Source organism: Pseudoliparis swirei, chromosome 5 (assembly GCF_029220125.1).
Source record: "Pseudoliparis swirei isolate HS2019 ecotype Mariana Trench chromosome 5, NWPU_hadal_v1, whole genome shotgun sequence".
NCBI lineage: Eukaryota > Metazoa > Chordata > Actinopteri > Perciformes > Liparidae > Pseudoliparis > Pseudoliparis swirei.
The window spans coordinates 7,691,953-7,711,588 of NC_079392.1; the positions used below are offsets into that span (position 1 = coordinate 7,691,953).

At 43.6% G+C, this 19,636-nt stretch overlaps 1 protein-coding gene and 1 long non-coding RNA gene across 8 annotated transcripts in view; one reads left to right on the top strand and one right to left on the bottom strand.

The window, feature by feature from the left end:
* Positions 1 to 19,636, top strand: part of LOC130194435 (F-box-like/WD repeat-containing protein TBL1XR1) — a 47,830-nt gene that overhangs the window by 22,056 nt on the left and 6,138 nt on the right. For 4 of the 7 annotated variants that reach the window (XM_056415464.1, XM_056415462.1, XM_056415469.1 and 1 more), the window contains exons 2-12: positions 4,577 to 4,642; positions 14,035 to 14,136; positions 15,814 to 15,959; positions 16,056 to 16,281; positions 16,559 to 16,691; positions 16,939 to 17,080; positions 17,807 to 17,870; positions 18,616 to 18,713; positions 18,868 to 18,928; positions 19,016 to 19,137; positions 19,361 to 19,435. In XM_056415464.1, the coding sequence (XP_056271439.1) occupies positions 14,079 to 14,136; positions 15,814 to 15,959; positions 16,056 to 16,281; positions 16,559 to 16,691; positions 16,939 to 17,080; positions 17,807 to 17,870; positions 18,616 to 18,713; positions 18,868 to 18,928; positions 19,016 to 19,137; positions 19,361 to 19,435 (1,125 nt within the window). In that variant the 5' untranslated portion in view covers positions 4,577 to 4,642; positions 14,035 to 14,078. Of the gene's footprint in view, positions 1 to 4,576; positions 4,643 to 7,060; positions 7,215 to 10,816; positions 10,838 to 14,034; positions 14,137 to 15,813; positions 15,960 to 16,055; positions 16,282 to 16,558; positions 16,692 to 16,938; positions 17,081 to 17,806; positions 17,871 to 18,615; positions 18,714 to 18,867; positions 18,929 to 19,015; positions 19,138 to 19,360; positions 19,436 to 19,636 lie in introns of those variants that run through there. The other 3 variants (XM_056415467.1, XM_056415468.1, XM_056415465.1) reach the window with 3 other exon arrangements.
* Positions 743 to 2,363, bottom strand: LOC130194437 (uncharacterized). The gene is made up of 3 exons (XR_008831847.1): positions 1,549 to 2,363; positions 1,081 to 1,140; positions 743 to 966 (listed from the first exon to the last, which is right to left on the bottom strand). It is a non-coding gene; the product is annotated as an uncharacterized LOC130194437 (long non-coding RNA).

A 19,636-nucleotide genomic window follows, 5' to 3' on the forward strand; every position in this document is an offset into this window, starting at 1 on the left:
GAGCACGTCACCAACATGGACACGGTTCCCCTCACCTCTGATACCCCCGTGAACCGCACCGTGGAGGAAACAGGGACCAGAACGATGTCACCCTTCACTGTAGTTCTCGCTTGCGGTTGTGAGTGTATTGTGTTGTATTTTACGTGTTATAACTGAACAATGTTGAGTTATTGTGAACACGTTTCATAAAATTTGACTGGCTGACTGTTTTGTTTCGCTTAATGCGCCTTATAGTCCGGTGCGCTATATACATGAAAAAAGATGGAAAATAGACCATTCATTGACAGTGCGCCTTATAATCCAGTGCGCCCTATAGTGCGGAAAATACGGTACTATGAAATTACTAAAATATAAAAACACGATTAACACAGAAAAAAGCAGAACCAATAGTAACAACCAAAATCATCACTTTAAAGTGAAAAATGTATTGTTCATCTTCAAAAGAAGTTGATTTTCAAAATGGACAGATTTCAGTGTCGCTCTTCTTGGACTGAAGATGAGTCCTGCGATGCTGAAGAGCCGTTCACAGGCCCTGGTGCAGGTAGAGTGTGTCTAGCTTCACAGGCCCTGATGCAGGTAGAGTGTGTCTTGCTTCACAGACCCTGATGGTGCAGGTAGAGTGTGTCTAGCTTCACAGGCCCTGATGCAGGTAGAGTGTGTCTAGCTTCACAGGCCCTGATGATGCAGGTAGAGTGTGTCTAGCTTCACAGGCCCTGATGCAGGTAGAGTGTGTCTAGCTTCACAGGCCCTGGTGCAGGTAGAGTGTGTCTAGCTTCACAGACAGCAGCACACAGTTGGGAAGCATTTCAGCAAGTCAACGTGATCCACGTCTCCATCCAGCTGTTTGCTGCTGTCATGCGCTTGAGATGACGAAGAAGAAGTCCTCTTCATCAGATGAACTGGACCTGGTGGCATCCCCTAGCTGCAGGGAGGGTTCTTCCATGTGCTGCTTGATGTAGTCCATTCCTGAAATAAAGTGAGAGTATTACAGACATGATAGAATTAATAACACTTCCTAACATGTCATGACCCCAACCAACAGTTTTGTACAAAATAGTTTTTTAAATTTGAAGTTTATACATTTAGTTTCATGCACTGTCCGTGCATCCAGAGTTGATTTGTGAATATGTACTTGTATCTCTGTAGTTAAACACAACAACAGTCCCAAATCAATATCGTCGGCATTACTGGACCGTCACTCTTATAATATTAATAGAAATAATTATAATAATGCTGTAATGATTAGCATTATATTATAGCTAAGACGACTCAAATCAACAAATTCTCACAACTGTCAACACTTCTTCAGCTCATTAACTCGCTAGAGATCCGTCTACTCCACTCACGCTAATTGTCTCTTTAATTGACGATAGCTAGCAAACGTTAGCCTAACGTACAACATGCGTAGGACAATCAGACACCTGTCTCCCCCTCTCCTGCCAAAGATATAACTGACTACAATCCTGAGGACAACACTGCTAGATATCTTAACAGGTTTATGATGACTAAACATTAACGTTGCGGCTCATGGGATTAATCTTAATTTACCTCAATGTGTTTCCTGAGGTTGGTGAGTTGTTGAAGGCCATATCTCCGTAGCTTTCGGTCAGCATAAGAGGCACTTCATCCGGTAGGAAGAAACTTTCACTCCGACAAAAGAAAAGAGTTCGCCCAAACATGGCCACGGATGTTGATCTTGGTCCCCGTGGTTGTTGGAGTAGCTTCCATTGCTGCTCCACATGAAATGAGTCGTATCTGTAGCCGCTCGCTCGCTAGCATCCTGGGCATCACTGGGAAGAGAAAACACGCGGCAAGGACCACTGATCCCCAACCTGGTGCTCGTGCTGCGTTCAGGTGCGCTGCGGTGTGTTCCACAACAGTCCCCGATGTTTGTCTAATGATATTTTTTTTCCGTAGTAACGAGTAACGATACTGTTTCAGGGGAAATGTATCGGAGTAAAAGTACAAGTTTTCATTGCAAAATGGAGTGAAGTAAAAGTAAAAGTAAACAGAAATATAAGTAGTAAAATAAAGTACAGATACCCAAAAAAACTACTTAAGTAAAGTAACGAAGTACTTCTACTTCGTTACTATACACCACTGCACCTATGGAGATATTTCATTAGAAACCAGACGTTTCCACCTAGAATTAGGGATGGGTATCGTTTGGGTTTTTTCCGATACCGATGCTAAACCGGTACTTTTAAAACGATACCGGTGCCTAAACGGTGCCTGAACCGATTTTTTTTTTTTTTACGCACAATGAGGACATTAAAAACCTCTTCGGCCATATTCCCTGTAGAAGCCGTTATCATGGAGCACTGACAAACAACGGATATCAGACTGTTAACATACACAATATATGTTCTCCATGATATGATGTGATATGTATTGTCATGTGCAGACCTTATAGGGTTAATCCTGTCACTGTGTTGATGGCCAAAGAGAACAACCAATCAGAGGTACTGAAGATGACACGTGACACATACAGTTTTGCTTCTGACAGCGAGTTACACTGAAACAAAGTGACGCCCCACGGTCTTTATTCCTCCGTCATTATATTCCCGGTAACACCGGGTATACAGCCGGGATCGCTGGACATCAACACATCTGCTAGCAGACTGTCACGCTCGTAGCTAGCGCTAGCTACGAGCTATCTTAAACATGGTTATAATGGCTAATTTATTATTTCTTGGCCTACTTTTATGAATGCAAGACTTGCAATCAACGTTACGGTACTAATCTGAGTTCAGGCTGCTCGTCATAATCGGTCTCCACTAGGGCTGCAACAACGAATCGATAAAAATCGATTATTAAAATAGTTGGCAACGAATTTCATTATCGATTCGTTGTGTCGCGCGATTATTACGGCCCTCAATAAGTCGCGGAGTATAAAAAAAAGTTGATTCGAGCGCAGAGCGGCGCTGGAGAAACAAGAGCGGAGGGAGAGAGACCATAATGTTGCTTTGTGAGAGCTAATCAGCGCTGAGCTGCTCCTCCGTTAGTGAATCTAATTGGCTGCTGCTGCCCTCGTGACGCTGGAAGCGGAAGTCATTTACGTCGTCGGAGTGACATTCACGGAGCTGAGTGCGCCTACGGTGATGTCATGAACCCAGACACCAGGGCGCTAGATGTTACCACGTGTGGCATTTCCACAAGCAGTATAACGAGAAAAGTGGTTATTTTTCCGTGGCGGATGGCGGACAATATTTTTCCACGGAGAAAGGCAACAGAGATAAGCCACGCCCCCTCACCGTATGAGGCGTTTAACCCATAAATAGCCAACTCAGGAGAGTAAACCGCTGTCAGTCTGTTTATGACAGGGTTCATACACATGACCAATGAACAGGGTTCATCCACATGACCAATGAACAGGGTTCATACTGCTGACCAGTGGATCTCCAGGACCTTTCCAGGAATTTAAACCAAATTTCCATGATTAAACATTTTGTGAAAACTCGGTGTATACATGAACAAGTGAGAAGATGTAGTATTTAAACTAACAATGAGAATTCCAAAGCATACCGTATATATTCCGTTTAAATTAATATTTGAATATAACAAATTTGCATTACTTTTCCTAAAATTCCGAATTAATTACTTTTCTAGGCCTAGAAATAGCCATTTAAAAACTCCATGACTTTTCAAGGTTTTCCATGACCATACAAACCCTGTTTTGAGTAAAGGGTTGAAAATTACAGTTTTTATTTTATTTATCCGATTAATCGATTAATCGATAAAATAATCAACCGATTAATCGATTATCAAAATAATCGTTAGTTGCAGCCCTAGTCTCCACGTGTTCAGGGGGACCGGTGACGGTCTCCCCGTCGCGCCCAGCCTGGTGCTGGTGTGCTCGGCTCGGCCTCACGCCGTCACACACGGCGCATGCCTCCGCTGTCAAACTTAAATATGATAGGCTATCGTAACCTGCTGACAGGGCGGAGTCACCAGAGAAGTTCACAACAATAGTTTTTTTCAATTTCAATCGGCTCAGGCACCGGAAAGAAGCACCGGAATGTGCGTTGCGTTTCGGTCCGGGTAATACCGGTTGTATTGGAACCGGTACCATATTGGCACCGGGTTTCGGTACCCAACCCTACCTAGAATAGTCATTTACCACATTAACAATGTATAGAGTGTATTTTTGATTAATGTTATCTTAATTGAAAAAACAGTGCTTTTCTTTGAAAAATAAAGACATTTCTAAGTGACCCCAAACTTTTGAACGGTAGTGTATATATATTTTTTTCTTCACAATTTGTCATCAAATACAGCTTGGTTCATTCAGGCAAATACCAAACATATGAACCTTCCAGTTACCTCTGGAGATCTGTCAGATGTGGTTTGTGTGTTGGATATTCTAGTACGGCGACCATCAAAACTCTTGAGACTTTGGGCTCATGTTTGGGTATAAATCAGATTGTATAATTGCTGACTTTTTAATCATACCATGTGATATTTGAGTTTGGGTGCAATAGTAACGCCGATTGCCAAAGCGTTCACCGGAATTATTCGTTTGTCCCCGTCTCTGGTTGAAAAGCCCCTGACTCTCTCCTTCCTCTTGTTGCTGCAGGTTTTGAGCCCATGGTACACGGCCCTGACTGAACATACTGGTGGGGCATACAGACTTACTACTGTGGTGAGTAGTCGCTTTTGAACCACCTGTCATTAGTTTGTTGTTCATTCTCAGAAAAATCAACCTGTGTCTTTTTCCAAAATAAATACCCGGAATGTCTCTGATTACGTTTTCATTCTTTAATCATCTATATTAGGTTATTTGTGAGCATTGTTTTGTCACTTTAGTTGAGTTACAGGACAGTTGCTTGCTTATAACTATATTGGCTATATATTATGTTCTCGTTGGGAAAGTAGTAGATCTGTTGCAGGACTCAAATAGGATGCACATCGGCTGTTCAGAGTCCCCTCTAAAATCTGATGCAGCTCACTACTGATGTTTTACCAACATCAATAGCGAAAATGAACACGTTTATTCTGGACCTTTTCAAACCCTCTAATTAGTTTGCTCTGGTCCAAATTGGCGAATTAGTTGTTTTCCTTTCAGGCGTTTTCTTTTTGATCTTTTTTTTCTAGGATATGTTGCCTATTGTTTAAAAGTCTACGGCAGGTCGAGAAAGTAAACACAGGAACGAAGTGTCAAGATATGAGCAAAGCAACAAGCTTCACTGCTACTGCTAGGACCTCGATTCGTTCTCTGAGCTAGTCGGCCTGAGAGTTTGGTCCGGTCGAGGTTGGAGTTTCCATAACACAGATGTGTTCAGAATCAGGTTTTATTGGCCAAGTAAGTTTGCACAAACAAGGAATTTGACTTGGTAAAGTGACTCTGTGTGCTTACACAAAATATACATTACAACACAATACAATACAAAACAAACAGTGCAAAACAGTGCAACGGTCTAAGAAGTTTAAGAAAGTGACTTAAGAAAGTATATACAAGGCGGAATGGCTATATACAGAAGCTGTGAAACAGTAGTGCAAGAAGAAGTGGAGAGTGCGAGAAGTGCAGGGATAAATATATAAATATATATGCTGCAGTGGGTTAGTGTTGTTGTTAGTGCCACTGCTCCCCCACCCCTCAACCCCACATTTGGACCACATCTCTCATAAACCCTGATGCTTCCTGTATCGCGTCCTCTCCCTGGTGTCTGGAGGACAACAAACGTGCTGTATGCACGTTTATTTTTTGGTTTTGGAACTCTGTGATCACCAGAAAGTTTGATTTATATTGAGAGAGAAAGCACTTCCTGTTGGGAACTGTTAAAGCATCCAGCCGATTTCCTGCGAGCACGAACTCGGCACCGCACAATGCAGGACAGGATTCATAGAAGCCCTCTGTCCCCACGGTGTTGGTGATGTTTATTTACGCTTGGCTAACCAAGGACCTTCTGACCGACTGACATTGTTCACTTGGTTGGTCCAAACCGAGATGCTTTGCTGTGACGGCTTCCACCCATTTTGGCAACTGGCTGTGGGTGTCAGGTCGGCCTCATTGGAAGGCTTTGTTTCCCTCACTGCAGAGCCGTCGGCCGTGTTTGTTTATTTCACTCATGATGCTATAACGCAGCACTGTAGTACTTAGTCATCCAGTGTGCTATTTACATAACACGCCGACAAGCACGGGTGCATAGTTCTCATCTTCACAGTTTCACAACCAAGAATCTGGTGATTTCTGCAAATGGCACAGGAAGTAATAGTCTGTTGTCATATGTAAGGATATATAATATGTATGGAGGTAGCATATTTTCCAGTTATACAATAAACCTTTTTTGTTGTTGTCCAAATTGACATCAGAGCACTGAAACGGTAAATTAATGAATTCGAAACTAAATCATTGTTCATAACGATGAATTATAACAAATTGCCTGTTGTCAAAAGTCATGCCCTCCAAAAAGAAGAGAGACATGAGCAACCATTTCCTGACCTCTTGTGTGTGTCAAAGTTTGTTTACATACCGTGACCTTGGGTAGATGGCCTCCTGGGCGCTCCCCCCGGATCACGGCTCTGCCGATTCCGCGCTGCTTTTTAAAAAACATCGTACAGCCACGGTCCAGGGTGTTAGATTCAGTTTGTGTATGTTGATGTTGCAACTTACCACGAATACGCCACTTCACATGTTTCCCATCAGGTTTGCTGTGTTGTGTACCAAAATGCAGGTTACTTTTGTTGTTGTCAGTATAAGCAATGTGTCTCTTCATTATACGCTGGCTTATGTTGCAGTTGTGATATTTGTGATGCTTTATGGAGGTGGCTGTTTTCTTGACTCAAGCTGTGTTCTGCTGCTGATATTTAAAGCTCTCCTCTCTTCCCCCCCCCCCCCCCCCCATGTTGAAACTGTGTGTGTGCTGCTTGCCACGTGTGAAATGTGAAATGGTTTACATGACCTCAGGAGCATGACAAAATGACACGAATGACGCCATCGCAAAGTCTTTACTTTATTACTGGTTGTAGCAAAGTCGTCAGGGTGTCGCATTTCTCCAGAATTTCTTAAGAAAACTCACCTTCGGATTTCATGATGCGATGAGTTTGTTTCTGTAGTTGTGTGGTAAAGAGCGACGACGTCTTTGTTTTAAAATAATTGAGCGCACAGTATTGATCAGTGCAGCAGTTTTCTTATGAAATAGCCTCCTCTTCCGCTGGCATCATTCTCAAATACACCACACTTATATCAGACATTTCTCTAGTGTGTCCTAAAGGTAAGTAAATATTCATCCCTGGTTAATAACCCTGATTTATAAAACCAAATTAGCCCGAGTGTAAGGAACAGAGAGGAACGAAGAGGCAGAAAGTGAGACAGTTTAATAGAGACGAGACCGAGATAATAGTGAGATACAGAATTAAACGTCTGAGCATCGTGAGAGACGAAAATTAGCCACATTTCGTTTTTGCTGACTGACTGCTGCATGTTTCGGGGAAAGTTATGAGACAGGATTTGATCGTACAAATTCTAAAAATATATCTGAGTGAACTCGTGATGCACCAGATCTTCCACACCAACTGGAACACGGGGTTTAGTTAGTGAACAGGGAAATTGCCAGTTGGTGATTATTTTTATATCCGTTACATATTCTCTCTCGAACTCTCAAACCAGAGATGATGATTGTTCGGAATAGTGGAAAAAGCAACACAGATTGAGTTTTATTTCGTTTCATTCTATTTGAATGGAGTTTGTTCTACGATGCCCAGCGACGTAAACTGATTGTTTCAGTCGGTGGTGTCTGGTGGCTTTATCTCTGCGGTGGTGAAGGACTTCAGCTCGTGGTGATAATGATTAGCTTAACTTATGCTGTATTATTTACCCCTTTTTTGTGCAAATTATATTCATCCAGATTTTAGTGCGATATAATTTATTTGTGTTTGTTATTGTTAGTGAACGGACCAAGATGACTGTTAATACTAATTAAATACTTGTTTATTATTAAATGCTTAAGTGCAATGAGGTGCAGTGTTTTTTTTCTTCCTTGGATGTGTCCGGTTGATGCGTTACAAAATAAAAAAGAAGTAAAAAGATGAAGGTATGAAGAAAATACTTGATCTGGACAAACTGAAGGCTGAAACGGTTGGTGAGCGAGGACCGAGTCGTGTGTCCTCCTCCGTTGTTGTTTTTTGTTCAGCACCACATGTGGGGCGTGATGGTCGTCCTCTGTGGTATTTGTCCCGCCCCTCTTCCATTGAGATCGGGCGGCTGGGTAAAAAGTGACGAGCATAGCAATTTCCCGCAAAGTTGAACAAGTTCAAACTCTCGCCGTTCCCTGCAGTTGTCTTTTCTATATCGCAGGCTTGGAATATCGCGGTTATTGCGACGGCCCCAGGTAGCTTTTAGGAGCGCATATTAATTGTATGTGAGGTACATTAATAAATAGTATTAATTGTTAAGATATCTCCTCCACGTCGGTGGCAGTTGTGGCAAGAGGTTTTTGTTTTTGTTTTTCAGGGAGTAGATCGCCGTCATGGATGTAAACAGCAACATGACTGGTTAGCAGAGGCGTATTAGGCAGCCGTTCTAGTCTATTATGTTTATGGATTCCGGGAATGACTCGATTGTACCTTTTCCTGCCAAAGGAAGAAAAAAAAGATGTTAGCAGTTTTTTTTATTCCAGTGGCAAAGAATTTGAATATTTAAAATATTTCTAAGCATAACTAATTTTCCATGCATTTTTTTTACATTTTCTCTGGTCCTCTTTTTCCTTTCTTTTAACATCGTATGGATGAGCTCTTCCAAGGGGTGGCTGACAATAATGGGCTATAGGAGCCAATTATCTGTCCAGATCAACACACTGCGAACAGATATTTCTTTGATGGGCAGGAAGGCGTTTGACAGTTGGCGGTGAACGGTAATGACGACAACGGCTTGGAAGACGAGGCCCGAGTTGAACAGCTTTTTATTTTACCCGACAGAACTCGGCAAGGAGCTGAAGCTTCAGTTGCTTAACGTGTGCACACCGTCCACCCAACCGCCAAGTTCTTAAGTGTGACCGACATGACTATTAACATACTATTCAGCCATATTTATTCCCCTCTATATGTGAGTTGTGTGGTGTGCTGGCAGGTCATTGTGTGCTTACACAGGTAGTGGAGTTTGCCACCTCTTCAACCCTGAGTCTCCAGCCTCATTCACACCTACCCAGGTCACCTAATCCCCCCCAGCTGTCAATAAGTGGGCTCATCCGGTCTGCCTGTCATTCTACCTCCGCTTCCTCAGTCTGTTGCTGGAAATAGATGCTCGTCGGGTTGTTAGGTAAAGATACGTGGATTAATGGTTTACTACAATAAAACCACTCTCAACAACTGAAAACACGGCTTTAATCTGAGACCTCATTGTTGTGTAAAGCCTGTAAAAATAATGATAATAAATACATTTACAGTAATAGCGTTATCAACATCTGTTGAGTGGGTGTGATAATATGTTAGGCCCTTACAGATCAATTCGCCAAACCTAAATTAAATTAGTGTGAGGCGGTATTATGACATTGGTCTAGGTCAATTAACGTTTTAATGATTTTTGGCAACGCGTCAAGATTTACGGCCCGATAATTTGGTTCATGCTGAAGTTTTGTAGTTGTCGTTTTCAGTTGTAGTCGTTTAGAATTGTCATTGTGTCGATGTTGTTGTCAATGATTGGAGTGTCGGTGTGACTTTACCATCTAAAGAGATTCTTTAAGCGGTTGGGAATCTGACTTTGGCAATGTCCTTGAAAGAAATTTGAAAAATTGCAGTGGCGCTTCCTGACCCACTGCATTCACGGAGACGAGCTGCCCGGAGCGGGTTTAGCTGCCCACCGAGCGAGGCCGGCTGGCAGCGCCTCCTAGATGCCACCATCTGTCGCCGACAGACAGTCTCGCTGACCTCACACGGGCCTTGTGAGGCAGAGCTGGGCTTGCCAATGCAATCTGTCACTCCGAGAGACCAGTAACCCGAGTGAGGGGGAGGGGAGAGCTGCATGCGGACTGGAGTTCAGGTCTGTTGTCATTGCACCGTACACGTGTGACTCTCACCACGAGACCGGACCAGCCTTCTTGGATGCGTTTTAGTGAGACTGTGAGAATCATCCCATCTTTGATTAGGAACGAGCCCCATTTCCACTTGCAGAGCAGCAGTCACAGTGCAGGTCTTCTTTCCCCATCGATGCAGTCGTCTTCAAAGAACACAACACCTACATGGTGGATATTATTATCACAGACCGGGAGGGACAAAAGCAAGACGCAACGTTGTGGGGCGGCAGTTTTAAAAAGAAAAGTTAGTTTTCTTTTTTACCTCAGCCATTTTTCAGAGTATGCGTCCGTTGACATCACACATGAAGCACGTACGAACACAAAGAGACATGCAGAAACTAAAAGCAACAGTTCCGATTGTGAACATAAATATTTGAGCCATTCTGTCTCAGAATGCTGGGATGTACAAACAGTACTGAAGTGACACCTTTTGTCCATGATATGGCGCCTCGTTGGGTGGACAGGCCTATTTAGAAATGTTGACGCTGATGTTGCCCTTTTTCCAGAAGAAAACAAATGGCCAGATCTACCAGGGATTCATTTCAACATGGATAGTGGATTACAAGCATGACTGGCCTTGTTGTCTACGCGAGCAGCTGTTGTGCAGTAACATTCAGCATTTTATTCTACTCCTCCCGACATGCAAAGGAAGCAGCTGTTATTGGAGCGATTTGCAGCTGTGAGGAGAGCGATGGATACAAAAGGGAGGACTTTCCTTTTCTTATTTCACGGTGGTGGACGGTTTGGACGATGTGATTGGCTCACGCAACTACCAGTCCACACACTGCCGAGTGCAATGTGATCACTCGGCCTCCCTGCAAATATAAGTGAGTCTTTGGCAAGATTGTACGACGTGTCTTTTACACTGTGACCTCGATCGATTGAATGCATGGATCGCAGCTTGTTCTTGAGTTTTGAATCGTGTGTTTGACGAAGCCGTCACATGCCAGTGTCGACGGCAGTGATTGTTGCTGATGCACCTTTTTAGTTGGTGTGTGTAATGCATGAACGGGCAGTAAAAACCAGCGCCCCTCGTCTTGATGTCTGCATCAGTCGTGCATGTTGTCACTCCTGTGAAGATAAATACTCGATATGATATGAAGGGAAATGCATTTTACCACATATTGATAAGGTGTTGCATTTCTTTTTTTTACCACACCTCTTTGAGTGAGCTAAAGCTTGAGTGTTAAAATGTGTTTGAGGTAATACGGTTATGATTATAGTTATATATATATATATATATATATATATATAACTAGCAAGGGCCGTACTTAAAACGACATCACTGTTTTGTTTTGCCTCCTGAATGATGGCGTTTGTGGGTCTCTTCCTCTGCTCTCATTAAGCTGGGACTTGATTTTAGGAGGAGCCTCCTGTACAGACCAGTTTGGTAGCAGTCACAAGGGGATAGGAGGGGGGAGGGTGGAGAGGGAGAAGGAATGCAGGACAGAGATTCCCTTCTCCTCTCCCATCCCCCATTGTTCACTCACACCGTCCACATGGAGGATCCTCGCTGCGGCCGGTGGCTCCACAGCGCCACTGCAGCGAGACGGCGGTGACGGGAACTACGGCGGTGTGTTCACACACCAATGGTCCACCCCAGGCAACGCCGTCACATGGGATTTGAGCAGAGGGTCCTGGTGAGCTGTGGCGCAACAGTCTGCAGGGTTTTTTTTCTTTTCAAACCAAACACAACCGCGGGCGATTTTACTTTTGTACTTTGCCTCCCATCTTGTTTTAGTTGCATTGATCAAAGCTGCTGCTGTTTTAAGAACATACATTCCTGCAAGTACTTCAGCCAATACTCGGCGCCGATTACCATAGACGATGTAATGAAATGCATTGTCTAAATTATCTTGAGAAATGTTATCTTTGTCTTGGATCCAGCCTCCATGACTAATGTATTAAAACAAGAACACATTTGGTCATGAGACCGTTACTCTGTGCGGTGGTTTGAGTTTGAGTGCTCTGACGAGACACCGCAGCAGATTCAATGGAAATACTCTCACTATATTGAACTGTTTGCTGTTTTTAAGAATACAAGATATATAAACCCACTATGTGTGGAATAAGATAAGCACTTCAGTGGCACTTAAATGGCTCTTACTTCTGGTCCTTTTGTAGTTCGACTATCTTGAAGAAATGTTACTTTCTGTATTCTTGTTGTTCTTAGTTTGTACTCTTGGTTGATGCACTCATTGTAAGTCGCGTTGGATAAAAGCGTCTGCTAAATGACACGTGATGTCATGTCATGTAAAAAAATGTGGCGCCGCTTGGTTGTACGGTCCAGAAAAAGACCCGTTAAAAGATTGCAATGCACACTGCTCCTCAAGACGGTACCTGAACGTGTCCAGGCGGACGACTGAAGCTGCTGCTGCGATGCAGGCTGTGCCGACACGGTGTAAATCAGTGGGCTTCATCGTTGCATGTCAGTGTAATGTGGCTGCGGTTGCTTTAAACTACAGTCCACCATAGTACATTTATTGGGTGATTTATGCCCGTTATAAGCTACAGGCACATTGTACGACCATGTTTCAATCTTATCCAGCTTTGAGCTGCTTCACTGGCATCCCAGATAGATAGATATGGGAGCTTGTCTTTTCCCACTTGCAGTAATAGTCAGAGCCATAGTGCGGAGGGAGCTCTCACAATGTCATTTGAATCCAAATGAGTGGAGACTTTCGGCGTAAATGATGCTTTAGAGCTAAAACCGCAGGAAACATTGTATCTGCGGTTGTCGTTTTGGTCACATGTGAGGGAGTTATAGATGGACTTTACGCCAGGTGTGGCATTAAGGCGATGGAGCCGGTGTATTTTGATATGTGGAGTTATTGTTACAGCAGTGGCTGTCGTACATTTATATCCCGAACACGTAGCAACCAGAGTGTTGCCTGGTTAGTCGGGAGCTGTGTTTGCAACATGGAGCTGTTGCCTGAAACAAAAGCAGCCCGTCAGCTGCTTCTGATTTAATAATGGGTCTAATTTGGAGCACAGTTTGTCTGCTATGCCAGTGGTTCATGGGGCGGTCGTAACGGCTCATGTCAACTGGGCGAGGAAATCTCTAGGCACCTCATGCTTGTGATTATAATTTTAGCCTGGCGTCGAACGTAAACAAGACGCCCGTGTATTACGTCTGTTGCATTTCGGGCTGCTGGTCGTGAACGCACAGCTCCGTGTCACAGGATAATGAGACATTTTTAAACGTAATTCTCAATGTTATGATTTCCTGAGTTTTTTTGCACCCAGTTCTAATCGTTCATGTAAAACGGGCAATAAAAGCTGAGGGTGCGAGAGACCGCAGTCGCAAGATGTTCTAGGCGCCCCAAATATTCTGAGGTTTGCTGCAGCGGAATACGAGATGAGTCGTGGAAAAACACTTTCACTCACGGTCCCCTCAGTTCACACAATGCAGCCAGTTAGCGTTGAGCTATCCTTCGAGCCGTTATTAAGTAACTCCTGGGCGGAAATCCTTGTCTCGGAAGATTTGCATAATTTGATCTGCTTGTTGTGTATCTGACTCCAAGGAAAAGGGCTTTAAGTTGGCCCTCATGTGGGATCGGCTCTCAGGGACTCTTCATTAAAGTCGTGGTTTCCAACATTTGTAGTTCATGAAACCGCAGACGACATCAGCGTTGTGTAAAGATCTTCTGGCGTGTGCTTGGATGCACAAACTGAAGAAGGCAAACCACAGGGCGTGTTAATCCTGGTGCCCCCCAATCCCCCCCCCCCCTTGTGTTTTTTTGTTGATGGTTTGTCGTGGATTGGTACTTAAAGTCGGCTATTAAATGATAAAGGCGTAATTGGGTCATAGGTTTGCTGAAATACAAAATACAAATATTTTAAAAGATCTCATTATTGAGATTTTATATTGCAGACTGTCTGATGTTCAAACGCATCCGGTCGTATTCAGATTGTCTTTTATTATGCGGTCGTCACGTGTGCATTCATGTCTGACGTGCACGGAGCAGGAGTGTTGAGTGTTTTACTTCACTTTCATGACTGAATCTCTCTCTGTGTTTTCCAGGCTCGGTGTGTGCGTGCTGACCTCATGGTGTAACAGAAGTAAAGATGAGCATTAGCAGTGATGAAGTCAACTTCCTGGTCTACAGATACCTACAGGAGTCAGGTATCCTCCCAAGTCCTTATAATAGTCATCAATACTGCATTTGTTTCATCTTAAAAATATAATACTGTCACTTTATTTATTTTTTCCTTATTGATCCGAGCCATTATGTTTTTCAATATTTCTAAATGTTGTTTTTTGGTTTAATATCGACAGTCAGACATAATTTGAAATGATGAAAGTTCATACCATAAGCATTTGAGTCATTAACACTGCACGCCTATGGGAGGACTATAAATTTGCCAAAAGCATCACCAATCAAGTGATGATTGACAATCTGTCTTTTTAATCAAGACAACTGATTAAAAGTGTTTTTAAAAGTGAGATGGAACATGATTTTATATGTTTTAAATCCATTGTTCTTTCGGATTGTGAGTCGGTTTAGAGCAGGCGAATATCTGGGCATTGCTTGTTGACTGCAGTGAAGCCGGTTGGGGGGGGGGGGGGGGGGGGGGGGGAGTTGTGACTCCGCAACCCTGCAAACCCAAATGCATTGAACGGATGTATAAATAGCAGTCTGTCTGCAGTGTGTGGGCAATTATTGTAAGAATGAACCATGTAGTGGGATAGAGTGAGGGGCCGATCCACTACTCAATCGATCATGTTTAGTAGGTGTTGACACGTGTGTGTGTGTGTGTGTGTGTGTGTGTGTGTGTGTGTGTGTGTGTGTGTGTGTGTGTGTGTGTGTGTGTGTGTGTGTGTGTGTGTGTGTGTGTGTGTGTGTGTGTGTGTGTGTGTGTGTATAAATAGCACAGATGTAATCTCACCCACACACGCAAACCGTAAGCTGTCATGCAACACACTTTAAACTTGAGATCGGTTTGATGAATAGTGGCGCTTTTCAGGCGGACTCAAATCTTACAGTTGAAATGAGTCTCAGAATATGCCTCAAGGACCATTAATGTACCCAGACGTCCTGCCCCTTTGTGATTGACGATAACCTTTAGCCAGCTATGGCGAGCAGTGTGTAAACCAAAACCCCCGTCTCACTGCAGAGGAGCTGACAGGCCTCCGTTCCGCTGGTACTGGCTACGCGAGAAATACTGATTGAAAGTTGCCTTCCTATGCCTCATATCCTATTTATTGCATCATATATTTTTGAAGGCACAGGTGGCTCATGTAAATCAAAAAAGTAACCTAAAAAAAAAAGCAATCAGGTTGTGAGAGATGTATGTTCCCGTGAAAGATTCCAGAACCGGGTTACGGACCAGCCATGTCGGTGCATCCTGCATTTTCTGATCTCAGTTGGGCTGTTTCTCCTCCTGAGGGCCACGTAGAGACCTTGTTTAGCTACAGAAAACATTGTAATTGTCGCATCAAATAAACGGCACCGCAAGGATTAAAACATTTGACTTGCATAGCAACCAGCACAAAGTCTGATGTTTTATGCATTCAATTCAATTATCTGTAGACTTTGCTTGGGGAGGCGGTTGTAGCCAGAGGTCGCAATACAAGCTTCTTTTTTGTATAACCTGAAAACAAAAGGATACAAAAAGACAATATCAGTGATGTGCAAGGAACACGGTGGCTTTATGGCAGTGGAGAAAAACACAAAATGTTGTTCTTGAATAAATCAAGAGGGGCCTATTATTTACTGTGAGTGTGATTGTTGTTACCTTCCAGCGTTGAAACATATCCTCTCCTCTGCTGCCCTCCTTCTCCCGCTCATCGTCTCACCAGGGTTCTCCCACTCAGCGTTTACATTTGGTATAGAGAGTCACATCAGCCAGTCCAACATCAATGGTGCTCTGGTTCCCCCTGCTGCCCTCATCAGCATCATCCAGAAGGGCCTGCAGTACGTCGAGGCTGAAGTCAGCATCAATGAGGTGGGAAACAAACAATATGACAGAACCTCTCCCTTCTCTCCTCTCCCCTCTCTCCTCTCCCCTCGTCTCTAACTGGGTATTCCTCCCCCGCAACAGGACGGCACATTATTTGACGGGCGGCCCATTGAGTCTCTGTCCTTGATTGACGCTGTGATGCCGGACGTTGTTCAGACGAGGCAGCAGGCCTACCGGGACAAGATGGCCCAGCAACAGGCCACCGCTTCAGCACCGTCATCGGCCACCGGAGGCATCATCGCCGGCAACGCCAAGAACGGAGAGAACACTGCCAACGGGGAGGAGAACGGAGCCCATGCCTTAGCTAGTGAGTGATGCGTTTACAAATGGAACGGGACGTGCATGTGATGGTCGGCTGCCTGCAATGAAAAAGCTGCATTTTTCATTACGGAGGAAATATGATTTAGGACCTTGCCAAGAGTGGTCTGATAAAAATAATGTTTTAATTTTAAGTTAAGATTGTTTTTTTAAAGTATTTTTTGTCATGAAATTCTTCTTGTTTGCTCACACCAAGGTAAAGAATGGCAACTTAAAATCTTGATATCCTGTCTCACTGTGTTCTACCCATTAAATGATATGCCTAGACAACCACGCAGACCTGATGGAGGTGGAGGGAGATGTGGAGATCCCTCAGAACAAGGCCATGGTCTTGAGAGGCCACGAGTCGGAGGTCTTCATCTGTGCCTGGAACCCAGTCAGCGATCTGCTGGCGTCGGGGTTGGTCACCTTTTCCTTTGCGTCACCAATATCCACGGACACTCTGCAATAATCCAGTGTTACTGGTTGACCTTAATTAGAATAAATTTCCTGTTAACCACCGAATGAATTGTTTTATGCATTCCATTTGTCGAAATGAATTTTCTCACGCTCATTTTAATTTAAAACTAATCAAAGGAGTGTTGCTCAAGAGGAACCCGTTGGCTGTGGAAACGCGGTTTTGTCTAAATGCGTCTGTTGGTCTCAGGTCGGGTGATTCGACGGCTCGTATCTGGAACCTGAGTGAAAACAGTACAAGCAGCTCCACACAGCTGGTCCTGAGACACTGCATACGAGAGGGAGGGCAGGACGTCCCTAGCAACAAAGACGTCACCTCGCTGGACTGGAATGTAAGCACACCAACACACCTGCACATCATGTAACATGTGAGTCCGTCTCCCCCCACCCCCAACATGGACCGGGTCAAATTTGTAGGACTGGTAGAAAGCTATGTGTCAACGTGCTGTTTCATGTGATCATGCTCCTTCACGGTAAAAAAAATAATGCTTATTTTAAAGATGATTTGTAAGATCTTCAGAAAAACAACCTTGGTTTGCTAATGCTTACTGTTTCAAACATTTGAACATTCAACCGACATTCATAGAAAGCAAAAGCAACATCAAAACATGCTTTATGCTTGTTGTGCTGCATGTCCAGTCCTGCGTGCGCCAGATTGGCAGATCGCAAAAATAAATGCCTCATCACGGAGGAACTCCCAGAGCGCTCAAACCGTTGATGCTGCCGAACAGTGGGAGATCGTCAGAGAGTGGAATTTTCCTTTAGTTCAGCCAATGGATTGTAAACCCGAGCCAAGGGGCCGAGGCTAAAGAATTCCTGGAAAGAGTCCATGCTGATGGAAAACACAGGCCTCTCCTCTAATCCCAGCTGAATCCCAGCAAACGTCCATTCAGCCCAGACTCCATAATGCAAAGTCTGCAAAAGACAACAGGCGTCTGTAAAGGTGTCCAAACTGGCTTTTCCATGCTCCTCTGTACAGCAAACACACACACACACACACACACACTCTCTAAGCCACTCCTAACACGGCTCGCCCCGTCTCTCTTTCTGTTCGGCAGAGCGAGGGCACGCTGTTAGCAACAGGCTCCTATGACGGCTTTGCCAGAATATGGACGAAGGATGGTGAGATGTCTTTACTTCGTTTAACATGTGTTCGTATTGGAAAGTCAAAGCAATATTATAGACTTGGGGCAAAGTGTGATATTAAGAGTTATTATATATTATAAGAGTGTACTTGTATACAGATATGTGTATATTAGAACGCATTAGGAAGTGAACATAAGTGTTTCTGTGGAAACTCTTATTTGTGATTTTTCTGTGGTGTTTTTGTTTTGTTTTTGTGCTACAACTGTTGTCTCATAGTTTAATAAATCTGTGAACAATGTTGGCCCCTAGAGGCGTGTTTAAGTATTTCCAGTTGGGTGTTGACCCATGTTGTGTTATTCAGGTCCCCTGACCTTTGTACATCAATACAGGCTGCTTTGACTTTGTTAATGCATATTGCATGAATTTTGGCACGGGTTGGAGTTTTTTATTTATTTATTTTTTTTATTTTGAAAGTTCAACCAGCCAAATACAGACACTTTACTACTTGATACTATTATCCTGGTTTCCACTAGTTATTGCTGCTGTTATGGATGTAATGCTTCAAAATCAATGTTGATGCTATCCATTGGAATGTGTGGTGTCCAGAAAGAAATGCATTTTTTTTCTTTTCTCTTCCCCATAACAACAATGTCATTATTAAAATATATTCTGTGAAAGCGGACAATTATTTTAGTAGGTATTAATTTATGAAAGGTAATGGCTTGTTGTTCCAAATGTGATACTTACAGATTCCGTTCCCTCTGTCTGTTCTGCTCCACAGGGAACCTGGCCAGTACTCTTGGCCAGCACAAAGGTCCCATCTTTGCTCTTAAGTGGAATAGAAAAGGCAATTGTATCCTCAGTGCAGGAGTAGACAAGGTACACCAGAATCCGTTCTCTCAACCAGCTCAAAGTCGTCATTTTAAATAACCTCTAGCATGATTCCTCGTGTAACTTTTGAACAAGTTGATCAAATAAATGTACTTTGTAGTCATTGTTAGCTCTAACTATACATGTGCATGTGTCCTGCCAGACAACAATCATATGGGATGCCCATACAGGAGAAGCCAAACAACAGTTTCCCTTCCATTCAGGTACGGGAAGCATCACTTCTTGTCACGTTAAGAAGTTTCAATCTTTGCTTTTGATCCCGCTAACGTCGCCTCTCCGTCGCTCCGCAGCTCCAGCACTAGACGTTGATTGGCAAAGCAACAATACATTTGCCTCCTGTAGTACAGACATGTGCATCCACGTCTGCAAACTGGGACAGGACAGGCCCATTAAGACATTCCAGGGACACACAGTAAGTGGATTGTTTGTGCATGTTTCATAGTCACACGTGTACTTTTATCCCTGAAGTGTAACTCTTTGAAGGGGTTGAATCGGTGTTACTGTCACTGTTCATAGAAATATTTGGTCTAAACTGCTTTTGGATGGCGGGATTTGTTAGAATTGAGCTGGACCCAAGGTGAACAGAAATGAAGATACTGTCTATACATCACAAACAAGGTCTCTTCTCTTTCCAGAATGAAGTAAATGCAATCAAGTGGGATCCCACAGGGAACCTGCTCGCCTCCTGCTCGGACGACATGACGTTGAAGGTGAGAGCCAAACCCGGAAACATCTGACGTCTTGTGTCATTATTATCACTATCGCTGCAACCTGTGATATCAAAGTGCTGAGCCATGAATACAAATAATGAGGTGTTCATGAGGACTGGGGATTTGGAAAAGGGGAAAAGTCCACCTCAATGGTACTTAAAGGGAAAATGTGCCGTCTTTTATGCGGACGTCCAATCGGTG